General features: G+C 43.4%; 1 protein-coding gene across 2 annotated transcripts in view; it reads right to left on the bottom strand.

Moving 5' to 3' along the window:
• Positions 1-1,384: 1,384 nt before the first annotated feature.
• LOC136584747 (ATP-dependent 6-phosphofructokinase, muscle type) overlaps positions 1,385-23,424 on the bottom strand; it is a 64,019-nt gene continuing 41,979 nt past the window's right edge. For both annotated transcript variants that reach the window (XM_066584338.1, XM_066584337.1), the window contains 11 exons: positions 21,587-21,650; positions 21,259-21,405; positions 19,397-19,467; positions 18,511-18,598; positions 15,955-16,107; positions 14,118-14,282; positions 11,516-11,577; positions 7,486-7,597; positions 5,600-5,699; positions 5,410-5,515; positions 1,385-4,181 (listed from right to left, as the gene is read on the bottom strand). In XM_066584338.1, coding sequence (XP_066440435.1) covers positions 4,037-4,181; positions 5,410-5,515; positions 5,600-5,699; positions 7,486-7,597; positions 11,516-11,577; positions 14,118-14,282; positions 15,955-16,107; positions 18,511-18,598; positions 19,397-19,467; positions 21,259-21,405; positions 21,587-21,650 — 1,213 coding nt within the window. In that variant the 3' untranslated portion in view covers positions 1,385-4,036. The remainder of the gene's footprint in view (positions 4,182-5,409; positions 5,516-5,599; positions 5,700-7,485; positions 7,598-11,515; positions 11,578-14,117; positions 14,283-15,954; positions 16,108-18,510; positions 18,599-19,396; positions 19,468-21,258; positions 21,406-21,586; positions 21,651-23,424) is intronic.

The raw sequence follows: 23,424 nt of genomic DNA, 5'->3' as shown, positions 1-23,424 counted from the left end.
CTGGATCATTGGGGCTGAGAACAAGTACAGTTTGTTTTATGGTTTTCATCCGTTTAGTTCTCATTTTAAACGCTTTTAGACGGTCAACCCCTTTAAGATGATTTTCATATCAAATCTCCACATTATCATGGGGTTTGTTCTTATGAAATGAGTATTTAGTATATCCATACATATGCAAAAAGTTTAACTTATTATGGAGAGACAGACTTTTCATGATCTATTCTTATGTGTTTTCTTCTACAGCCAGGATTGACCATCTAGGGAGGGGGAAGGTTTCACCAGTGTTCAGGCAATGACTCAAGACGCACACTGGGTTAGCAACGGATTTGCCAAGAACAGTCTCAGTGCATGGATTGGTGGTTGTTTTCATGAAATTCCAATAAAAATTTCCAGTCTTATATCCCGTGGAGCTACATTTGTCATGTTTTCAAAGTAATTCATGCGTAATTTAAGCGCCTGACAGTCGTCCCTGCGATTATCGCTCCTGTCCTTTCACACAGGAGTTATGATCGCTCGGTGAATGAAGGCGGAGAGAGTCGGCGATCTCTTCCGGCCGCCCGCCTCCATTCATAGTAAACAGACAGTCATTCAGAAATTAACGATTGCCTGTTTAAACAGGCAGATTCTCACAGATTTTTATCCCTGCACAAACTGGACGACGAAGGAGAAGCAAATGCGTAATTGTTGTGGCGGTTCTGGGATCTGTTCCTTCCTAGTAATCTGGTTCAGGTCTTGTATTTGGTTCTCTTCATCTTCTGGCTGTGGTGGGAGTGGTATTAGGTGAGACTTGCTTGGTTAAACTTGTGAGTAATTTGGAAGGACTATTTAACCCGACCTTGTGCTTCGCTCTTTGTTGTTTAATTCAGTCTCGCTCTGATGTGGTGGAAGTTAGAGGTTGGTGCTGGATCTCCTGGTTTCCTGATACTAAGCCAAGTACTGAAGTTACTATTGTTGATATCTTGTTCTCCATGGGTTTCTCCTCTCCCATGTAGGGTCTACTAGTGGCTTAGGTACATGGTCAGGTTCGCCATTGTTAGGGCGGGTTATCTGGATTTAGGCAGGTCCCTTTCCCGGGTAAAGGTGTATAGGGACAGTGTTTCCCTGGTGACAGTTTTCATTATTGTTTACCACAGTTTTGTGTGCACTTGCGGTCTGTTTGTTCACATCCCGTGAGTCTTTTAGGTTCGGATCCAGTGCGTCCCGATTAGACGTGACAGTTATTGTTCGTCATTCAGTCGCTGGCATCGATAATCATTCAGGTAAAAGGACCCTTACAGTAATATGGTCTAGTACTGACATACAATGTAGCCAAGATATTTAACTTACCTATAATACAGTGTACACCATTTTATTCAAATGAGGAATAAGAAATTGACACTTTAGTTTTCTTTTTTGTCCTAGATTTATTCATACCAAACAAGTATTCCACTCAGTATTTATAATCCCCCCCCCAACAATAATTTTGTATAGAACAACTTTTTTTACTACAGTGAAACTGTATATGATGGGTTACTGGTGACAAAGAAAAACTCTTCAGTCATGTTTGTTAAACATGTAACTCTACCACGGGATACTCACCAGTTGTTGGTTAAACAGGTATGTTATTAGCGTGTGATCTGCAATGATCCACAACACCGCTGAATTACTGGACAGTAAAGTGAAATATTACATACTTATGGACAATATTCCAAATAGCAGCTCTACAGAGAAGATGCATTTTCATGCTAAGACCAATGTTATAAATACAACATTACATACATGAGGCACTACATTAAAGTGTACCCATCACCTACACACAGTGGGGAAAGTCATTTCAAGCCATAATCTGCACTGAAAAGGACCAAAGCTGTTGGTAATTCTAATAACACTCAGAGATCTAGGAGGTTAGGGCCCTTTTACAAGGAATAATTATCGTTCAAGTAATCGTTGGGTCGTGCACAAGTGATCAATAATCGTTCAGTGTATACATGGCCAACAATTGAAGGACAAACAATAATTTGTTCGCTTAGGCTGCTGTTGCACAGCAGCTTTTCTCCCCTACAGGAGGAGCTATGCTGATTGCAGCCGGTACCTGGACATGTCAGTTCAGTAACTATAAGGAACCCAAGCACAGCTACAATCAGTGTTTCTCCCCCTATGTATATTTGCAGGGAAGCAATGCTGCTGTCCAATAGCGAGAAACTAATGTACGCAGAAACTGAACAATATACCGTTCCGTGCAAACAGGCAGTAATTCACTTATGAACGACTGCCTGGTTACTGTGAATGGAGGCGGTACGCTACGACCATTCAGCGATGCTTGTGCCTCTGTAAAAGCACAGTAACGACTATTGCTGGGATGAAATGTCAGGCATCTATTGCCCAACAGATCATCCTGTGCAAAAGCACCCGCCGGTGCTGTAAAAACACGTTAACGGCACACTAATCTAACGTTTGTGTGCCCGGATCAGACGGCACGGGCACGGCGCATACACACAGAGCCTGCAATGGTGTTGGGCCTCCCCTTCCTCAACCTCACAGTCTTACCTCCTCTCGTCCAGCTGTTTGCAATGGGAGAAGGCGGGATGGGGCGGAGCTAAGCTCCCATCCCATTCCCTTGTCCGTAGCCAGCAATGAGAGGGGGTATGGCTAAGCTCCACCCCCTCCCATTGCAAACAGCTGGAGGGGAGGAGAGAAGAGGGAGGGAGTTTTGCAGTCACGCTGCTAGACTCCCTCCCACCTCCCTTCTCTGGCCGCTGTCATTGGCTCCCATAGGAGCCTATGCAGCGGCCGACGTATTCCAGCCTAAAAGATAGTTCCAGGACTTTCTTTGTGGGCTGGCGTGAAAGAGCTTGGCGCTATATTGGCCCGGCCAGGCGCTTTCACGTCGCGGGAATACAGCCATGTGATCTGATTTATTGGAATCCAATGCAGCAGATCGTAACGTATATTGGCCGTCCGTGAAAACGGCGGCCAATATACGCTCATGTGAAAGAGGCCTTAATCTGATGTTTTAAGTCTGAAAAAGAAAGGATCAAGCAGCTTTGATTTTTTTATATTAGATCCTTGGTTTACCTGAAGATAAGCGGTTCCAGAGGTGTCTGACAGTAGTAGATCTCTCAATCTATTATAAATAATGTGGGAAGCGGTCTGCTGAATTACAGTTGAGTCACCAGCTATTTTATATCTATACCCAGTTTTAAGCCTAACAGATTCCATGTTTTACATGAGTAGGTGGCTTCCTATTTTTTGAATGTTATCGGAAGCCTAGTGAATGACAATAGACAGGGAGCTATACACAATATATTAAAGGTCCTGAACCCGCTGATTTTCGAGAGACCAGCTAACCAAATATTGTGTATGAGGATGTCCCAACTTCCCCCACAAAGGCAGATGATGGGGTAAAGAATGATCAGGCTGCTGGATTTCAACATGCCCAATCCTTTTGTTCTTAGGAAAACTAAGTCACTGCCAGAGGTGCCTGGTAGTACCTTACTCTCCTCTGCCCAATCAGAGCGCATGTAAGCTCAGCCAAGCTGAACATGTATATTGGGGGATAGATAGGAATACCTATCGATGGAACGTGTGTTCGGGTGACAGCCATCTAAAGTCTATGGCTAGCTTAAAGTCTCCTTCACACGACTGTGTTAGTACAGTGTATTCTATGTGCGGAATACGCTGTACCAATATGCCACAGGCTCCCATGCTGCGGAGCACACATTGTGTGAAATACGTGCGCAATAAACATCACAGCATATTCTTTCTTGGCACATATTACACGCGCATATATGCCAAGATAGTGTATGTCATTGCATATTTGCTGCGGTCCATGCGATTAACACATGCGGGTGTCACGCCACGAATTACGCATACGTACAGCTGGCCTAAGAGTGAGGAGTCTTCTGGTTCCTAGCACAGTAATAACTAACAAGCCTTTTCCCAACATAGACAAGGCCATGACTTGTCTCCACCATGTACAGCTAACGGGTACACTCTAGTCCTGGCCAGAATCCACAGGTTTTGAGGACCCCATAGTGTACTTGCATCTTCTGCCAAACTACATTTGAGACTCCCCAGATCTCTTCCTGGTGATGTGTTCCAAATGTGCAGCTTCAGTTGTGTCCAGGTTGATGTTGTATTTGGCCAGGATTTTGAGGATGGGGCGAAGTTTCAACCACCACTGATGGTGAGGAAGACGATGTCTGAAGGCAAAAAGAATATAAATTGCAATTTACAGAACGTGCATTTTGTGACCTTACTCTGTTGATAATAATTGGTTGCCTTTACTTTTATGCTTTTTTGTCCTAGCATTTCTGTGTTTTAGTATACCATGTAGGTCTCTCCCAATCTTATGCCTTATTCAGACGACCGTATTTCACAGACAGCACACAGACCCATTATAACCTATGAACCTATTCAAATTAGGACTTTTTCTCACACACACACACACACACACACACACACACACACACACACACACACACACACACACAAAAAGAAAAAAAGTTTGCTGCATGTCCTATTCTGATCCGTATCACAAATGAGAATAGGACAGGCAATGTTCACAGTCCTTGCAGATGGGACACCCAATGCGAGTTATAACTGAGGTTTTCGGGTGTAACTCCAATGCGGCCTTATGTGTTCAGGGACCTAGGATGAAGCAAAGCTAAAAAATAGAAAACTTTTGCTACTCACGCCACACTATGAGTACCCATATAGTTTTAGCAGGTTTGTGCTGAATGCTCATTCAACCATCAGCTATTTCTCCAAACTCCTGCAAACACTTAGTTCAGCTAAGCGTTCATGTGCTTTCCCTAGGGACAGTGGAGAAAGCTGCAGTCATACAGCTCAGGTGATGGCTTATCTCCAGGATGAACAGAAGGATTGAGGCTTTGAAATTCAGCATGCCCGATCCTTCTTACAACCTATATCATCTATTGGGCAAAAGTTTGGAGGGTTCCATACACATCCAACAGTTGCCCATGGTCTTGATATTGGTGGGTTTGGGCAACTTTTGGCAAATGTTTTTGGGAACCTTTACAATAAAGTCCAGCTTCACAGACACCACATACAGCCATTATGTCACATGTTCGAAGCACACCACCAAATGTATGCCACAAAAGTATGCGGATCTATGCCTATACAGTTGCATATGTCTACTATTGACAAGAATATGCTTTGCTTTTGCAGACAGTTGTGTTGGCAAGTGATCTACTATGTTTTTCATTACAGTTGAAACAAAGCTATACTAGCCAGAACAAACTTTTGGCATACATCTGGTTTATAGTACTCAATGGCCACCCAAAACATATGCAGCAAAAGCAGTGGGCATTCAGCCCAATTTTATCCATTTAGTGGTTAGTTTCCCCCGAAATGTTTGCATCTATTTAGTATGATACAGTAGGGTGATACAGTTGTGAAAAAGCATACTCAAAATCAGTTTCACTCTTCAAGTCTACCAGTGGCTGGAATACAAGACTTCTCTTGCGCATTCCCAATAAACAAGCTGAATCAGCAGTATTGGCAAATATACGACCTGCAACAGAAGAAGCCTTATGAGCAAAGCAGTTATACAGAATTAGGAGTGAAGAAACAAGATATAGTTCAAAGAGATACATACCATGTCTGGAACACTCCTTTACTTTTTCAGTCATCCACATTACAGCTTTTGCGCCCATTTTTGTGCCAAAATTCCTATCAAATGGTGTAGGGGTGCCCCCCTGAAAGAAGAGAAAACACCAGTTATAGGATGTCATGCTCGTTACTTTCCTAATGCTTCCATGTATAGAACTAATTAAATCTTTAGTAGTTTTAGGTAAGTCTTATGGGATTTATAATTGCGCTCATTAACACAATGGGCATTAGGTGAGGCTACTAGTCAGTGGACAATACACATGAAACCTTAAGGCTCATTTACATGCAACGATTATTGCTCAAAATTAGTTCAAACAAACAAATTTGCGCGATAATTGTTACGTGTAAATGTGAAGCCCTTGTGCACAATTCGTTCATTTATCGTGTATCTCTGAGTTTCAGCCTGCATAAAAAATGGTCGTTAGTTCCATTTAAATTGAATTCTTCAGTCTTTGAAAGACCGAACAACTTGAGGGGAGGGGTGAGTGTTTGGTTTGCATAAACACAAGGACTACTTATTTATTACTCATGCCGGCAGAAGACAATGGCTTATCTTCACACTAATTAAAACCCTGCTGGCCAGAGATTCCTGGTATAAACACACGCAGACCTGAGCGAACAAGATATACAGTGTTTACTTTAGCTAATGAGGGAAATGAAGAGGATTTCAAACGATTATCTGTAATTTAAATGCTCAGCATTTCTATACAAAAAAAGTAGTTAATTTGTTCAGTCGTTCGTTCAAATAATAATCCTTGTGTGTAAAGGGAGCTTTATCTGTGCACAACTACACATACTAGACAGTCACCCCCTGAAATGATAGATCTGTGAATGACTGTTCATCGGTTCTTTACACCCATGAGCTCTGTGGTTTGTCTGCATCCTGCTGGGACTGCTGATTAATATCCAGTAATTGAACAAATAAGTATGGCCTCTGCAGCAGCATTATGGGTTATAGCAATCAACATATTTTTAACTGCTGTTCTCTGAGCTTAGTGTATCCATCTTCTGCCTCAACAAGGTCTTAGACACCATGTAACACCAGCTTAGTGATCTCATGTCATAGGAAATCTAGGACGTCACATAGAATATCCAAATGGGGAAATAAGGAGAACCTACAGGCTATTCTATAATCCATGTCCATGTCTATGACTATGGCAAGATGGAACAATAACACTACAGCGCCACCTGTTGGAAGGCAGCATCCTGCAAGTCAATGTCAGAATTTTTTAACTAGCCTTATAACAATGACTGGGAATTTTAAGCCAAAGTCAGAATAACCCCACACAGATAGCTGTTTTGGGGTGTTTTCCCCTCATCAGTGTGAACTAGGTTTCTGGCTTGGCTAGTGAGAGGCCTATAGATGTGGATTGAGAAGGGTATAGTTTCTTCTTAAGGAGAGCACCTAGAGGGTGTATGAGGAGACTTCTAAGGCTATCCATGCTCCTCTGGGAAATATGCAAATAAGGAAGTCGGAATAATACCTAGCCAAGCTAGAAACCTGTTGAACACTGATGAGGGTTATTTTAGGGTTATTCTGGCTTTGGCTAAAAATTCCCAGTGATTGTTATAAGCATTTTTAAAAATGTCTGACATTAACTTGCAGGAATGCTGCCTTCCAACAGGTGGCGCTGCAGAGGTAATTTTCTATCTTTACATTTGCATATTTTCCAGAGGAGCATGAATGGCCTTATAAGTCTCCTCACTCACCTTCTAGGTGTGCTCCGTAAGAAGAAGTGATACCCTCCCCATCCCTTGTCTATGACTGACATGTTCAGTGTTTGATATCCCTTTTCCTGTTGGTTCAGCAGATGTGGTAGTAAGTCTCATTATATTTACTCTCTAGGTGACAATCCATTTCAACGTTCTTACCTGTTGCATGTGACCCAGAACATTTTTCCTACAGTCAAAGGTGCCTTTTCCTTCCTCTGAATATAAATTAAATACAAAATCGGTGCTGTAATTTTCATTGCACTTTTCATTCCTTAAGTGACAGAAACACAAAGTTAATTTAAGTCTTCACATAAATGTTAATTCTTGCAGCTGTCCGGACAATCCAGCAAGGTGCATAAATAGTCTCCGTGCAGACAGTGATTCCCAATAGAACAACCCAGGGAAGAAGATTATAAGAAATGTGGGATTAGGGAATATTTCTCTGACCCCTATAAAACTCTACCACCAACTTTACTACCCATTTGAGACAAAGTTTCTACCCCAGTCACATACACTCATAACCACATACCGCAGGTGGACAGATCAATGCTTCATGCAAACTCTGGACCCTCCTCTACTAACAGTTTGTGTTGACGCTTTCTCTAACTCTCAGTCTTTAAAGTGTAATTGCACTTTTAAAAAACTATTGCCATATCAGAGCGACATGTTAAAAAAAAGTCATGGAGGTGCGAGTGCCGAGACCCCTCTGATCACTAAGGCCTCCTGCCCATGGACGGATATTTGCTATGGAATTCGTGGTGGGCGTCCGCACCGTAGATCAGCAGCAAATAGCTCCCATAGCATGCTATGGGAAATCGATTCTTCCTCCACATTGCAGAAACCAATTGCGGAAAAATAATAAAAAAAGAAATTTGCAACATGCCTCATTTTTCTGCGGATTCAGCACAGACGACTTCTTTTGAAGTCAATGAAAGCAGTTTGATCCGCGGGCCTTCTACAATGACACTGCGTAAAGTTGGCGGATTCCGCGTAGTCTCCTAGCGACAGCGCGGTAAAAACGAAAAAAAATAAAAAAAAGAGCTGTACTGCACATGCTTGATGGTAAGACGCTGGGTCCATATTCACAGTACAGGTTACCCGGCAACAGACCAGGTACATGCGGACGCCATTACTGGCATAGATGGATTCCGCTGTGGGATTCCGCATGCGAAATCCAGCTCTGCAGTGTGCAGGGAGCCTTAAAGGAAGGCGGTGCAGCACTCACTCAAGGGCTGTGCTCTTTTGGTTATTTGTGCCCTTGTGGTTATTTGTGAGCAACTCGGCTGCAGAAGACAGAAACACAGATGTCTATAGAAGTCTATGCTTCAGTCTTCAGCTGCGGAGAGGAGTTGACAGGCAATGATAACAACCGAAGGGGCACAGCGCTTCAGTAAGTGTTACAGCTCTTTCATGTCAATGATCAGAGTGGTTGTTCTGACATGTTAAGAGTTTTTTTTTCCAAAAGTACAGTTACTCTTTAACTTTCCAATACTTCTATAATAGCAAAAGTCAATAGATCACTACCTGCCATAAGATCAATATGCCCAGCACACTAGGGCTGATCTAGTGTCTTTTTTAAAATGCAAGAAAAATGATCAATGATGATGCTTGGTGAACAGTTGAAAGATGGTCACCTCCTTATGGTCATGTGATCGCTGACATCCCAGTACCAATGTGACGGTAATGCTATCTTCAGGCAAGGGGTCACAAGTCTTGAAGGGTGAAAATATCAGCAGTACAGGGATAACATGAGGATACTTGGACTTTCCATGTTTGCTAAAAGTCTAAGGGTGGCTTTACATGGGACGACTGTTTGGCCCATAGGCACCCAACACTTGTCCCCATGACTTGACGTTCCTCTGCTTTCACACAGTAGCAACAATCACACTGAATGCAGGCAGCGTGCGCAGGAGATCTCTTCTGGCCGCCCGCTTACATTCACTGTGAACAGGTAGTCGTTCAAAAATGAACAACTGCCTGTTTACTGCGCAAAAGTCGCTCACTAGTCGTTCCATTTTTCAATGAGCTGAAAAGAAGCAACTAGCAACTAATGAGCGATTTCTTGCTCAGTACCGTTGAGTCGTAGGCAAAAAGAAAAAAAACAAAAACACAATTCTGGCACGTATTTTTATTTTTTACGACGTTTCCCATGCAGGATAAATAATGTGCTACTTTGATAGTTCAGACACTTATGGAAACAATACCAAATCTGCTTTAGTTTTTTTATATTATAAATATGGGGCAAAAATTTTTTTTTTCTAACTTTAATTTTGTCTTGTTATGTAAAAATAATAAAAAGAAAAATATATATTTTTTTTACTTTCCATGGGGGACTTGAACTTACTCATACACTATAATGACATATAGGGCATCCTAATGTGGTTAGGCGAGATACAATGTATCTGCAATACGATGAACCACTGCAGTCTTGTTTCAGTGTCTCATAGTATCATAGACCGGACACGGACAAACTTCTGGCAGCAGTGCCGCAACTGGTCGCTTAAACATAAACTGGATCCTGCCCTCTCCTGCTCACCTTCTGTACTGCATCCTGACTCTAAATAGTTAACAAATATTGTAGAACAAACACAGTATGTGTGTAATATAACTGCAGGCTCTGTACACAACACCTTTGCATCCTGCTACAACGTATTAGAAAACCAAATAAATACTTTGTTATAGAATGTTAGGCTATTTTATACTAAATTTTGCAATAAGGCCTTGTTCACAGAGCAGAACCAGGAAATTAATGGCAGTGCCAATGGACACAGCCTGATCATCCAATCGGTTACCATTATGGTGTCCAGAGTTTTACCGAAAAAATTTGTGCAGTGTTTTTTATGGATCCTCTGACCTGGAGGCCTTACAATGTAATTGGTAACATTAATTGTTAGATCGTTCTGCTTCATATCTTTTACTTGATTCTTCCATACAACATACAGTATATTTACCCTGTGGATTACTCGCTGTAGTTGCACACATATTAGGGTGCATTCACATCTAGCCGATTTGGTGCAAATTTTCGGTAGCTGAAAAAATCGGCATCATTTGGTATGGATTTTGATACTGATCCACAACAGACTTCAGCCCCTTTAATTTGAATTCAATTGAAGGGTTAAAATGTGCCACGGATAAGCACCACAATCCACAGCAAATGATGCAGATTTTGACAAAGATTTCACTGTGGATTTGCTGCAGGTTTTTTTTTCGACTGTGGAAAATCTTCAGCAAATCAACTATGTGCGAACGCACCCTTTAGACATTTAGGGACCATTTTCGGTTTTTCCTCCCCTCCCCCCCATTTATAAAATCCTAACTCTTTTATTTATGCATCGATGGAGATACGTGAATGCTTGCTTTTTGCAATGTTACTGTTTAATGTACCATATAATGTACTGAAAAGCATTTTAAAAGTTCTGACGACATTCACCGTGCGGAGTTAATAATGAATTACTTTGATAGATCAGACTTTTACGGCCGTGGCGATAGCAAATATGTTTTGGGGTTTTATTATTTAGATTCTTTTACTAAATCTGGCAAAAGTTTTTTGGGTTGTTTTTTTTTAATTACTTTTATTACCATTTTTTTTCTTAATATTTAATAAAGCTTTTTTTAAAAAAAAATAATTTGACACTCTTTTTTTAGTCCCCATAGGGGACAAGACAAGAGCTTGCGATTGTTTGATCATTCCTGCAGTATGATGTAATGCCATAGCATTACATTATACCACGATCTGACAGGCAGGCTATCTTGATAGGAAATCTGCAAAGGCAGCCCTGGGGCCTTTCAGAAGGCCCCCGGTTGCCATGGCAACCTTAGAGCAACTTGAGATCTCTCTGTGGAGGGCAGTGTGGGACCCCTGAACATCGATCGGGGCATTTAAGTGTTAACAGCTCCGATGAGCGGCGTGTCTCATCGGAGCTGTTGTAGGCGGGTGTCGAGTGTAAGAAACAGCCAGCACCTGCATTGTATGAAGCGGGATTGACCCCCTCCAATCCACCTCCATAGATACCCCAAACCTGCAGGACGTAAATGTACGTCCTGTAGCGTTAAGGATTTCCCAGCATCTAAGATCCAATGCGTTTGGGAGACAACGTGGGACAGTGGAGAAAATTTTTGGCTCTCCAATTCTAAAATGAGTACAAACTCACCTGCAGTATATCAGATAAATTGTTCAAGAGTTCTATACCTTAAAATTAAACCTCTTTTCACTGTTGTCTTCATTTTTTCTGTGAGATGTTCCACATTTGTCTGTTATAAAAAGAAAAGTAGAAGAAGAATTTTTTTTCCACCTAGTACGTAATATATAATGAATGATAATGTTATTAAATCTTAAAGGGGTTTTCTGGCAATGGCAAATGCATGTATGCACTTCTGTATGGCCATTACAAAGCACTTTATAATATACCTTGTGCTTTTTAAATGAGCCATACACAAGTTATATACTTACCTACAGGAGTGACCCCCCCCCCCATTCAGTTGTCCCTGGATATGACAAATTCTGTCTTCTTTCATCAGGGAGGCGCAGTAGCGCTTGTCGGGCTGTGATTGCACGTCTGTTTCTTTGCGCATGCGCAGTAGTGCTTGTCGGCTCAGGAACGCGCGGTAGATTCTTTGCACAAGCGCAGTTTACTCAGACTGTCATCATTGGAAGGGTAAGTATTACTACTGGGGGGGTGGGTGGTGTCACCATTACTACTGTGGAAACTATTGGGGGGGTCACTATCTCTGCTGGGGCAATTATTGGGGGTCACTATCTCTGCTGGGCCAATTATTGGGGGTCACTATCTCTGCTGGGCCAATTATTGGGGGTCACTATCTCTGCTGGGCCAATTATTGGGGGTCACTATCTCTGCTGGGGCAACTATTGTGGGGGTCACTCTGCTGGGGGCAACTATTGTGGGGGTCACTCTGCTGGGGGCAACTATTGTGGGGGTCACTCTGCTGGGGCAATTGTGAGGGAGGATCACTATTTGTGCTGGGGCAATTGGGGGGGGGTCACTATTTGTGCTAGGGCAATTGTGTGGGGGGGTCACTATTTGTGCTGGGGCAATTGTGGCGCGGCACAATTTGGTTTTGGGTCCGGTTCGGGTTTGGTTTTGGGTGTGGTTCAGGTGCAGTTTTGGATGCAAAGATGGATGGATGCATGGTTTTAACTTTTTTTATTTGTACTAATGCTGACCATTCATTGTGGGGCCAGGAGATTTTTTAATAGTGCTATTCATTGTAATTTATAATGTATTGACAAACATGTAAAAACATTTTTAAAAGTGGGAGCAAATGGGAAAACGGAATTGTGCCATTGTTTCTTAGGTTTTCTTTTTACCGCATGCAGTAAAAATATGTTAACTTTGGGCTGGATTCACACGAACGTATATCTGCTCGGTTTTCACGCTGAGCCAATATACGTCGTCCTCATCTGCAGGGAGGGGGGAGGATGGAAAAGCCAGGAGCAGGAACTGAGCTCCCGCTCCATCTCTGCCTCCTCCCCGCCCCTCTGCACTATTTGCAATGAAAGGGGGCGGGACAGGGGCGGGGCTAAGTTCCAAGAATTAGCCCCGTCCCACCTCTCCCCATTGCAAATAGTGCAGAGGGGTAGAGAGGGGGCGGGAGCTCAGTTCCTGCTCCTGGCTGTTTCATCATCCCCCCCCCCCCCCTGCAGATAAGGACGACGTATATTGGCTCGGCGTGAAAACCGAGCCGATATACGTTCGTGTAAATGCACCCTTATTCTGCGGGTGAGTACAAATGCGGCAATACCAATTTATACAGTTTTTTAAAAAATATTTTATTGTTTTTTTTTTGTCATTACATTCTCAGACCCACAACTTTTTTATTTTTTCCATTGATGGAGCTGTGTGAGGGTTTTTCTTTTGTGAGAGGACCTATAGTATTTATTGGTACTAATCTGTGGTACATACAACATTTTGCTCAATTTTTATACAATTTTTTTTAAATATGAGGTACCCAAAAACAATGCAGTATTCTAATAGTTTGGACTTTTATGGATACAGCAATACTAATTAAATTAATTACATTTATTTATTAATATGACAAATGGAGGGGGGGCTGAACTTTTTAAAATTTTTTTGAACATATTAAAATTTATTTCTACATGCTTCTTTTTAATCCCTGTAGGGGACTTGAATTTGCTACCACTTCATTGCTTGTATAATATACTACACTACTTCAGCAGAGCAGTATATAACATTTATAGCGATAAACAAGGCTTATTAGACTACAATACATGGCAGCCATGGGAGCCTTCACTAGGCTCAGGGGTACCATCTGAACTCCTCAGCACCCTGTGATCATGTTGGGGGGCTGATGGAGCACTAGTGTGGGGTTCCCCCTTCAGCTAACTGCTGAGTTGCCACAGTCAACATAGACCATGGCATCCAAACCATTATGATTGAAACTAGCTCTAATTGCGGCCATAGTATGCAATTGTCAGCAGCAATAGACAGCCAGCACCCCTCCAGTAGACTTGGCTTTTGAACGCATGCCATACACCACCAGCATTAACAGTGAGTGGTCGTTAAAAGCCTACAGACAATTGTCTTTATTTCAGATGGCACCAGGCGTCATCCAGAGACACAACTTCTTGGAATATTTTGCTGGAATTGTAGTATTTACAGTTTTTTGAGCACTCAAGGAGAATACTGGGAAAAGTTTTAGAAAACCTGGAGCAACATCATATTGGTGAGCAAATCACCTATTGGTTTTGTGTTTGACAACAAAGAGCCAAAAAGTAAAAAAGTGTGACGACGTCTTCAGGGAGCTTGTATTACCTGTAGATCGTGTATAGAAAATGGCTCTTCATAGATGTAAGCAGCATCTGCACCCGAAGCAAGGCCTGCCATGGTGGCTAAATATCCACAATACCCTCCCATGGTCTCAATGATGAAGACTCTCCTCTTTGTCCCTGCAGCCGACTGCTTGATCCGATCACAGGTCTAAAGAAAGGGGACATATTTACATGATAATATATAAAGGCTCCATGAATGCTGGCAGATATAGGTTACGGAAAAATAGACAACTGTCCTAGCGCCACAATATATACATACCATGTTCATAATTAAATTACAGGTTTATTATGACTTTGGTGATAAAGGTGAGTGTGTTTAACCCCTTGTAAAATGTGTGCAAATGCAAGTGATTAGTAGGTAACCTTCTATGGGGACATCGGTTAAATGTCACAGCTACTTATAAGACCTACTCCAGTGAGAAGTAGTTTCCAGGGTTTCAAAAGGAAACCTGACCTCAATTTTACTGCTATTAAACTGGCTACACCGATAAAATAACGATGCAATGCACATTTATAAAGTTTGTATCCACTTTAAAATGAAAGTATTTACATTTCCCGCTGCATGCAAATTACGGCTGAGTTGTCTGGTGGGCAGGCCTACATATCTCCCCTAATGCTGCCCCTCTCTGCTACTGTTGCATGAGCATCTTTCATGTCAACAATGTGGCGATCAAACGCTTGCACATGCTGGGAGCTCCGGGACGGGCGCATGCTCAGTTCACTTGTCCCTTTTATGGGCAAATGCAGTAGGCTCAACTGTAACTGTCTCCCAAAGGGAATGACTGTCTCCCAAATGGAAGCCTTCCTGAGGTATCACGCTAAGGAAACCCCACCGGGAGGATCGAGGTAGGTAGAGAGGGCCCAGCTGGGAGGCTGGAGGAAGGGGATTGTAATGCCAGTTGTGAAATTGGCGGTAGAAATAAGAAGAAAAGAAGAGGAGGGAGGGGGGGGGGGGGGGGTTATACTTACCCCAGTGAAGAGAATACCCACCTATCCGCTGTGAACAGTAGAGCTCCAGAACTCCCGCAGTGTGCGTCCCGATGCTCGCCTACCTTTAGGTATGATGGCAATGCTCCAATAGGGGGCCACTATAGCTGGCGGGTCAGGATCAAACTGACGTTGACCATGCTCCTTGGCTTGTGGTTAACTCCAGTCTGTTTGCCTTCCTCGTTGGGGTAACAGGGATAGTCTAGCGCCAGCCCTGTATTCCCAGATCCGGATGCATAACAACTGAAGACCCTGCTGATTGAAGAGATTTGCCTCCTATGGACACTAAGCTAAAACTGATTAGCTTGGTGCTTGCAGGAGGAGCCAACACTTTTGTTTACTTAGTGTCTGCCTCCTAGTGGCAGTAGCTATAACCACGATCTTCAGCTGTGTCCCCAATGCAATGGACAAGAAATAGCATTATAAATGTGCATCACATAATTGTTTTATTGGTGTAGGGGTTTATTATGGCACAAAATAGAGTTTCTCAATGACAAGCACCCCCTACTCCAACACTTGGGCAGGTACTAACCACTGCATTCCAAAAAACAACCCGCAGGACATACCATTTTGGAGATGTTCTGACCCAGTTATCTAGTCATCCCAGTTTGGCCCTGGCAAAATTGCTTAGATCCTTGCCCATTTTTCCTGCAACCAACGCTTAGACTCCAAGAGCCGACCGATCATTTGCTGACTAATATTTCCCACCTCCTTGGCTAATGCCATTTTAATGAGATAATCAATGCCATTCCTTTATTCTTGTCACTTGTCAGTGGTGCAGATATTAAAATCTAGACCAGACCTCACAGCACACGGAGGACACCAATACTTACTGTAGTAATCGTGTTAAGTGCTGTATCGGCCCCAATGCTAAAGTCTGATCCGGGAACATTGTTTGAGACAGTAGCTGGGATAACCACAAACGGTATACACAGCTCTTCATACTTGGAACGTCCTTCCATCAGCTCCAAGCTGCCCGTGAAAGCCTGCAGGAAACACGCTTATTACAAAAGGCATATTTTAACAGGTGGAGGCATTTGCACAATTAAATACGGTTCTTATTTCTGCAGAGTGGAATTTCTGAAGATTTATAGCAGCAAAATAGTGTCTGTGAGGTTGAAAAAAATGTAGGTACAGAGATCCAGGGCTATGTGTAATAATAGCGAACTGAAGGCTTAGTATTCGCTCACATTGGTGAGTTAGGGTTCGTTTTCCTGGTCTGAAAACTGTACTAGTAGTCCAACAGAACCGTCATATCAGAACTAAATGGTGCCAATGGATCGCATTGACTATAATGGAGCCTGTTTGATTTCCATCCATATGTCAAGCATTGGACTTATGGACGGAAGATATTTAGTCCCATTTTTAGTGGAATTCAGAGACGGAGATTCTGAGCGAAACCTTCAACAGTGATGTAAACGAGCCCTTAAAAGGTTTTCCAAGGCTTTTTTTTTTTTAATTAGGCTGCCCAGGTTAAAAAAAACCCAATAAAAGATTCTATATGCACTTGTCCCACTATCTTTGTGTTTACAGGTTGGAGTCAGCCTGTTGACGGACGTTGCAGGCTGAAACTACATCCAATCGCAGAGGTCAGCAGTCAACTGCTAAGGTATGTGATTGGCTGCAGCAGTCTGATGCTCTCTTCACAAACTGCCTCAGCAGACTGTAAATAAAAATGGAGGACGTATGGGATCGTTTATTTAGCTTTTAACATGGGCAGGCTATTTAAAATAGAAAAACCTCATAAAACTCATTAATACACCGGAGGCAGTGATAAATGCTTTTTCTTCAGTTTATGTTAAATGTTTGTGTGCTTATTATTGGCCCTTAGTATTGCATTTCCTTTCTTATATTGTAGATTAAAGTTTTTGTCCCACCATGACCGCCCCTTATTGACAAGAAGCCAGTGACATCACAGTGTGCGTTATCCCTCTATAGTGGTGGCCTGTGACATCACAGTGTGCGTTATCCCTCTATAGTGGTGGCCTGTGACATCACTGTGTGAGTTATCCCTCTATAGTGGTGGCCTGTGACATCACTGCGTGAGTTATCCCTCTATAGTGGTGGCCTGTGACATCACAGTGTGCGTTATCCCTCTATAGTGGTGGCCTGTGACATCACTGCGTGAGTTATCCCTCTATAGTGAAGGCCTGTGACATCACAGTGTGCGTTATCCCTCTATAGTGGTGGCCTGTGACATCACCGTGTGCGTTATCCCTCTATAGTGGTGGTCTGTGACATCATAGTGTGCGTTATCCCTCTATAGTGGTGGTCAGTGACATCACAGTGTGCGTTATCCCTCTATAGTGGTGGCCTGTGACATCACAGTGTGCGTTATCCCTCTATAGTGGTGGCCTGTGACATCACAGTGTGCGTTATCCCTCTATAGTGGTGGCCTGTGACATTACAGTGTGCGTTATCCCTCTATAGTGGTGGCCTGTGACATCACAGTGTGCGTTATCCCTCTATAGTGGTGGCCTGTGACATCACAGTGTGCGTTATCCCTCTATAGTGGTGGCCTGTGACATCACAGTGTGCGTTATCCCTCTATGGTGGTGGCCTGTGACATCACAGTGTGCGTTATCCCTCTATGGTGGTGGCCTGTGACACCACAGTGTGCGTTATCCCTCTATGGTGGTGGCCTGTGACACCACAGTGTGCGTTATCCCTCTATGGTGGTGGCCTGTGACATCACAGTGTGCGTTATCCCTCTATGGTGGTGGCCTGTGACATCACAGTGTGCGTTATCCCTCTATGGTGGTGGCCTGTGACACCAGTGTGCGTTATCCCTCTATAGTGGTGGCCTGTGACACCACAGTGTGCGTTATCCCTCTATGGTGGTGGCCTGTGACACCACAGTGTGCGTTATCCCTCTATGGTGGTGGCCTGTGACACCACAGTGTGCGTTATCCCTCTATGGTGGTGGCCTGTGACACCACAGTGTGCGTTATCCCTCTATGGTGGTGGCCTGTGACATCACAGTGTGCGTTATTCCTCTATGGTGGTGGCCTGTGACACCACAGTGTGCGGTATCCGTCTATGGTGGTGGCCTGTGACACCACAGTGTGCGTTATCCCTCTATGGTGGTGGCATGTGACACCACAGTGTGCGTTATCCCTCTATAGTGGTGGCCTGTGACATCACAGTGTGCGTTATCCCTCTATGGTGGTGGCCTGTGACATCACAGTGTGCGTTATCCCTCTATAGTGATGGTCTGTGACATCACTGCGTGAGTCATCCCGGTATGGTGAGAGACTGACATCACTGCGTGCATTATCCCTGTATAGTGGTGTTCTGTGACATCACTGTGTGCATTATTCCTCTATAGTTATAGACCGTGACATCACTGCGACTACTGGACAGACAAAATAAGTGAAATTTAAAATTACCTCATATCCCCCAATAATGATCAGTCCATGTATGTTGAAGTTGCTAATATTGTTACTAATTTCTTCAAGGTATTTCTTAGGCAGCACCCTATAAAACAAGCCGAAAAGTATTATAGGAAGAACAGAGACAACGCTTAAACTTAAACACACAAATGTGGCTCCTCTATATCCATCAGCACATTATGGGATGAAAGGAAAACATATTACCCTTGATCAATTTGTGATTGTCTAGCTTGGTGGCGGAGTGCCACTATTTGTAGCTGACAGTACATAATATGGATGACCTCTACACACACAGTTAATAGTTTGGGTATTTAGAATATTTTAATACATTACCCTGCACAGTCAGATAAATTATGAACTTGCCTTGGAAATCAGAAATCCCCAACATATCAGACTGTAATTAATCAGTCTTACTACTGGCAAACACCCTGACAAACTCTGCAAACTTTCTATATGTTTAAAGGGGTTGTCCGAGTTGTTTTTCTAATGTTCAAAGCTTGTTCACCATGCAGCAATATAACTAACCAGCATATACTCACCTCTTGCCGCTGTGTCCTGCACCACCGCTTTGGGTCTTTCCTCTGGCGTAATGTTTACAGGCTGCCCCCACCGGATAGCTGAGCTGGCAGCAGCAGCCTGTGATGTCCTGTAAACAGGCGGAACTGCAGCCTGTTAGCAAATGGAGGACTGAGCAGCGGCGCGGGACACAGCAGGGAGCGGGGAGAGGTAAGTTACTGGTTAGTTATGTTACTTAATGGGGTTTTAACATAAAACAACAACTAGGACAACCCTTATAAGTAACTATTAGGGCTCAAGACTCTAAACATCGACAGGAAACCTGACATTAAAATTAGGCAGTTGAAGAAAACACGTGTAAAGTTACCTCTTCGTTCCAAGTCGCGAACCACCTTGTCCTGTCCATCCGCCAACACCTCCCCATCCAATTTCTTCAATCTGGTTGCATAAAAATGCCGACAATGTAAACATTCAAATGGCAAAGTAATACAAATATAACAGAAAAATTTACAGTTTGCCCGATGTACAGTAAGGCCTCATGTCCACGGGGAAAATTAGGCCCGCCATGGATTCGTCATGCAGAATCCGCAGCGGGTCCCTCCTGCCCCGCGGACATGAGGCCTAAAAATCAGAATAAACTCACCTGCACCGGACCTTCCTTCCTTCCTTCGCGGCCGAATCTTCTTTCTTCAGCCCGGCGGATGTGCTCGGCACGCTGCGCATGCGCCAAGCACATCCGCCGGGCCGAAGAAAGAAGATTCGGCCGTGAAGGAAGGAAGAACCGCATCGTCCAGAGCAGGTGAGTTTAATTCTGGTACGGGTCTCCCGCAGATCCGGACGGCTTCCATAGGCTCCAATAGAAGCCTGCGGGAGCCGTCCCCGCGGGAGACCCGCACGAAAATGGAGCATGTCTATTTTTTTTCCCGCACACGGATCCGCGCCTGATGGGCAAAATGACATCCGCAGGTATTTAACTACCTGCGGGTGTCCAATGCATCCCTATGAGGCGTGGATCCGCGTGCGGGAAAAACGCTACAGATTTAAAATAAAAATTATCCCGTGGACATGAGGCCTAAGGCTGGGTTCACACAGGGCGGAATCTCCGTGCAGACTTTCTGCCGGCAATTTCTATCCCGGGATAAAGCAGCAAAGTGGACGAGATTTGCAAAAATCTCATCCACATGCTGCGGAGAAGCCTTTGCGGCCAAACTGCGCGGAATTCAAACATGCAGCGCCAAATCACACAGAATAATAGAACTCTGCTCGTCTATAGTCACCCGTAGGGGCGGCTGTAGATAAATGCTATTACAGATGGAGTTCAGCGCCGCTACCCCTCACAGGTGTCTGCCTCTATAGTCGGTACCCCATTGGCTATAATGAAGTTGTGCGTTTGTAAGTAGAGATGAGCGAGTGCCAAAATGCTCGGGTGCTCATTATTCGAGTCACGCTTTTCGTAGTATTTGAGAGCTCTATTCGAGTAAGGAACCCCATTGAAGTCAATGGGAGACTCGAGCATTTTTGTATTGGACCCGCCGGGTATCGATCTCTGTCAATGTCTCTCTCTCAGCCAGCCACATACTGCTGTGAACGTGCACTGGCACGTCACAGCAGGAAGTGGTAATGCGGTGAGGGGTCAAAATGGGGAGTGGTCGAACACGGCGTGCTACTCGCTCGAGTAACGAGCACCATCGAGTATGCTAATACTCGAGCGAGCATCAAGCTCGGACGAACATGTTCGCTCATCTCTATTTGTACGTTATGAAGGTTAGGCTTCAGAGTCTACAACAATGATTCTCCCAAGAAGGATGAAGGCTCTGTTCACTTCACTTACTTTATTTATGATTGTGCCCCATGGACCTTATTGATTTATAATGTTTGTCAAGAGCTCCATAATTTTGATAGCAAGAATAGTGCTGCATACCTGACAGCATGTTCTATCCAGATGTGAACAGAGCCTACAAGTGGCACAATACCCCTCTTGATGCCCTGAAAACTTCACGCTGTCAGAGAATCCTAGTAAAAGATAATCACTATTGCCACCTAGTGTTCAAGAACCGCAAATGTTCTGCAAGAAGAAAACTAGCAATCCTATTAGTCATTGATGTGCATTGTCTAACAATTACTAATCTATATATGTAATACATCCAGCTTTACAGAACATAGTCTGTAGTCTCAGAGAGGTATGAGAAAAGTGTAATATGGTTTTATGTAATAAAAAACAGATGTTACCTGTGCTTTAGCAAGACCCTCAAATCCATCATGAACAGCAAACATCCTGTGCCCTTGGATAATGCCAATCCTGACAGTGGATCTCACGGCAGCATTCATGCCAGCTGCAGGCGCTCCGACATTCAGCACGGCCAGGTTGTATCCGCTCTACAAGGGATGAGGTAAAAGGGACTCTTCGAATGACAGAATTACATTGCACTCACCAAACACTACATTGTTTTCAACAACTACTGAATACCAGAAACTTCCCTCCAGGGATCACTAACTGAACCGGATAATCATCTTGCAGATTCTAAGTCATGTACAAATCACTGGGAATATGGCAGACCTTTGTAGACGGTGGTCTGATGTGAGCCAGGGTCCGGTACACACTCCAGTTGTTTTCAAAACTCCTATAAAACAAGATATAATTATGTACGGAGCTAGAAGAATATATGCATAAAGCAGTCTCATAAAAGTGAACGCCACATTATATTAATATTACCTATATAACAAGTAGGCACAATATCTAGCATATTAGGTCAACATTTTAGAAGTTTTATTTATTTTTCATTTTAGAAGTTTAATTTATTTTTCGGCTTCCTCTAGTATTTAAAGGGGTTGGTTGTCCAGCGCCGAAACGGGTTTTTTTTTTTTTTCAACAGCCCCCCCGTTCGGCGCGAGACAAACCCGATGCAGGGACCTAAAAAAAAATCCGCACAGCGCTTACCTGAATCCCCGCGCTCCGGTGACTTCTTACTTACCGGTTGAAGATGGCCGCCAGGATCTTCTCCCTCGGTGGACCGCAGGGCTTCTGTGCGGTCCATTGCCGATTCTAGCCTCCTGATTGGCTGGAATCGGCACGTGACGGGGCGGAGCTACCAGGAGCCGCTCTCAGGCACGAGCGGCCCCATTGAGAAAAGAAGAAGACCCGGACTGCGCAAGCGCGTCTAATCTAGCGATTAAACGCTGAAAATTAGACGGCACCATGGAGACGAGGACGCCAGCAACGGAGCAGGTAAGTGAATAACTTCTAATAACTTCTGTATGGCTCATAATTAATGCACAATGTACATTACAAAGTGCATTAATATGACCATACAGACGTGTATAGACCCACTTGCTTTCGCGGGACAACCCCTTTAATAAATAGTTTCCAGGTACCAACAAGTAGGCATACCAATGCAGACAGAACTTATAGTGTTGTTTTTATTTTAATTGCTACCTGTGAATGTACTCCGAGAAATCTGACTCATTAAAGGCTTTTTCCTGGTTAGTTTTTTTTTTATATACACTGTATATATATATATGTATATATATATATATATATATATATATATATATATATATATATATAATGCCCAGCACCTAGAAGAAGTTGTCGTTTTGCTGCAAAACTCGGCATGCAGTTACAGCTCAGGCAGATATAAAGAGTTGTGGTGTGATTAGATGAACGGTCTTGTCACCTGAGGCCCTAAAAGTGGTTTATATCAATGTTACAATCACATGTATAAAGTTTTATTCAATTCCAACAACTCCTTCTAGGTGCTTGATTTTTCTTTACAATGAGTGTAGTTTTGGGCTCCCCTTACCCAAACCTACATAAAATCATTATACGCCACTTTAGCGGTCCAGCGCCATGATATCGGACAGGCAATATTCCTGGACAAGAAGACCAGATGACGTACTGTAAGCCTGTCACATGGACTTCTAATGTAGACCTCAATCTCTGGTCTTCAATTGGCTACAGTGGTCACGTCGGTAGACAACCCTCGTGATCGCTGCGGCGCAAGTAAACAAGGTACCGGAGGATGGGAGTAGCGGCAGGGAGCAGTGCAGCAGCAGAAAGATTAGAGTACTCTTTCTTTATATCTGTGTCATGCCCCCCACTATCACCAACATTTACAGATATCAGAAAAAACTCTTAACACAAGAATGCTTGATCTTTCTAAACAGTAAAAAGGAGCCTAAATAATCAGCTTAGGACACTTTGTAGACTATTTACATTTCAATTAGCAACTAATCAATTCTAAAGTGTAACTTATTAACTTACTCATTAAATGTAAATGGTCACCTACGTTAAGAAAAATAAGGCAGCTGCAGACTATCCTTTTTGCAGGGATAGGCAGCCTGTAGACGGGCGGAAATTCCGGGGCAGGATTTCCCGCGGAATTTCCGCCCCTGGAA

The sequence above is a fragment of the Eleutherodactylus coqui genome, chromosome 1, assembly GCF_035609145.1.
Source record: "Eleutherodactylus coqui strain aEleCoq1 chromosome 1, aEleCoq1.hap1, whole genome shotgun sequence".
In the NCBI taxonomy this organism is placed as follows: domain Eukaryota; kingdom Metazoa; phylum Chordata; class Amphibia; order Anura; family Eleutherodactylidae; genus Eleutherodactylus; species Eleutherodactylus coqui.
Note: the sequence above shows the minus strand (reverse complement) of the source record. Positions and strands in the feature narration are given on the sequence as shown.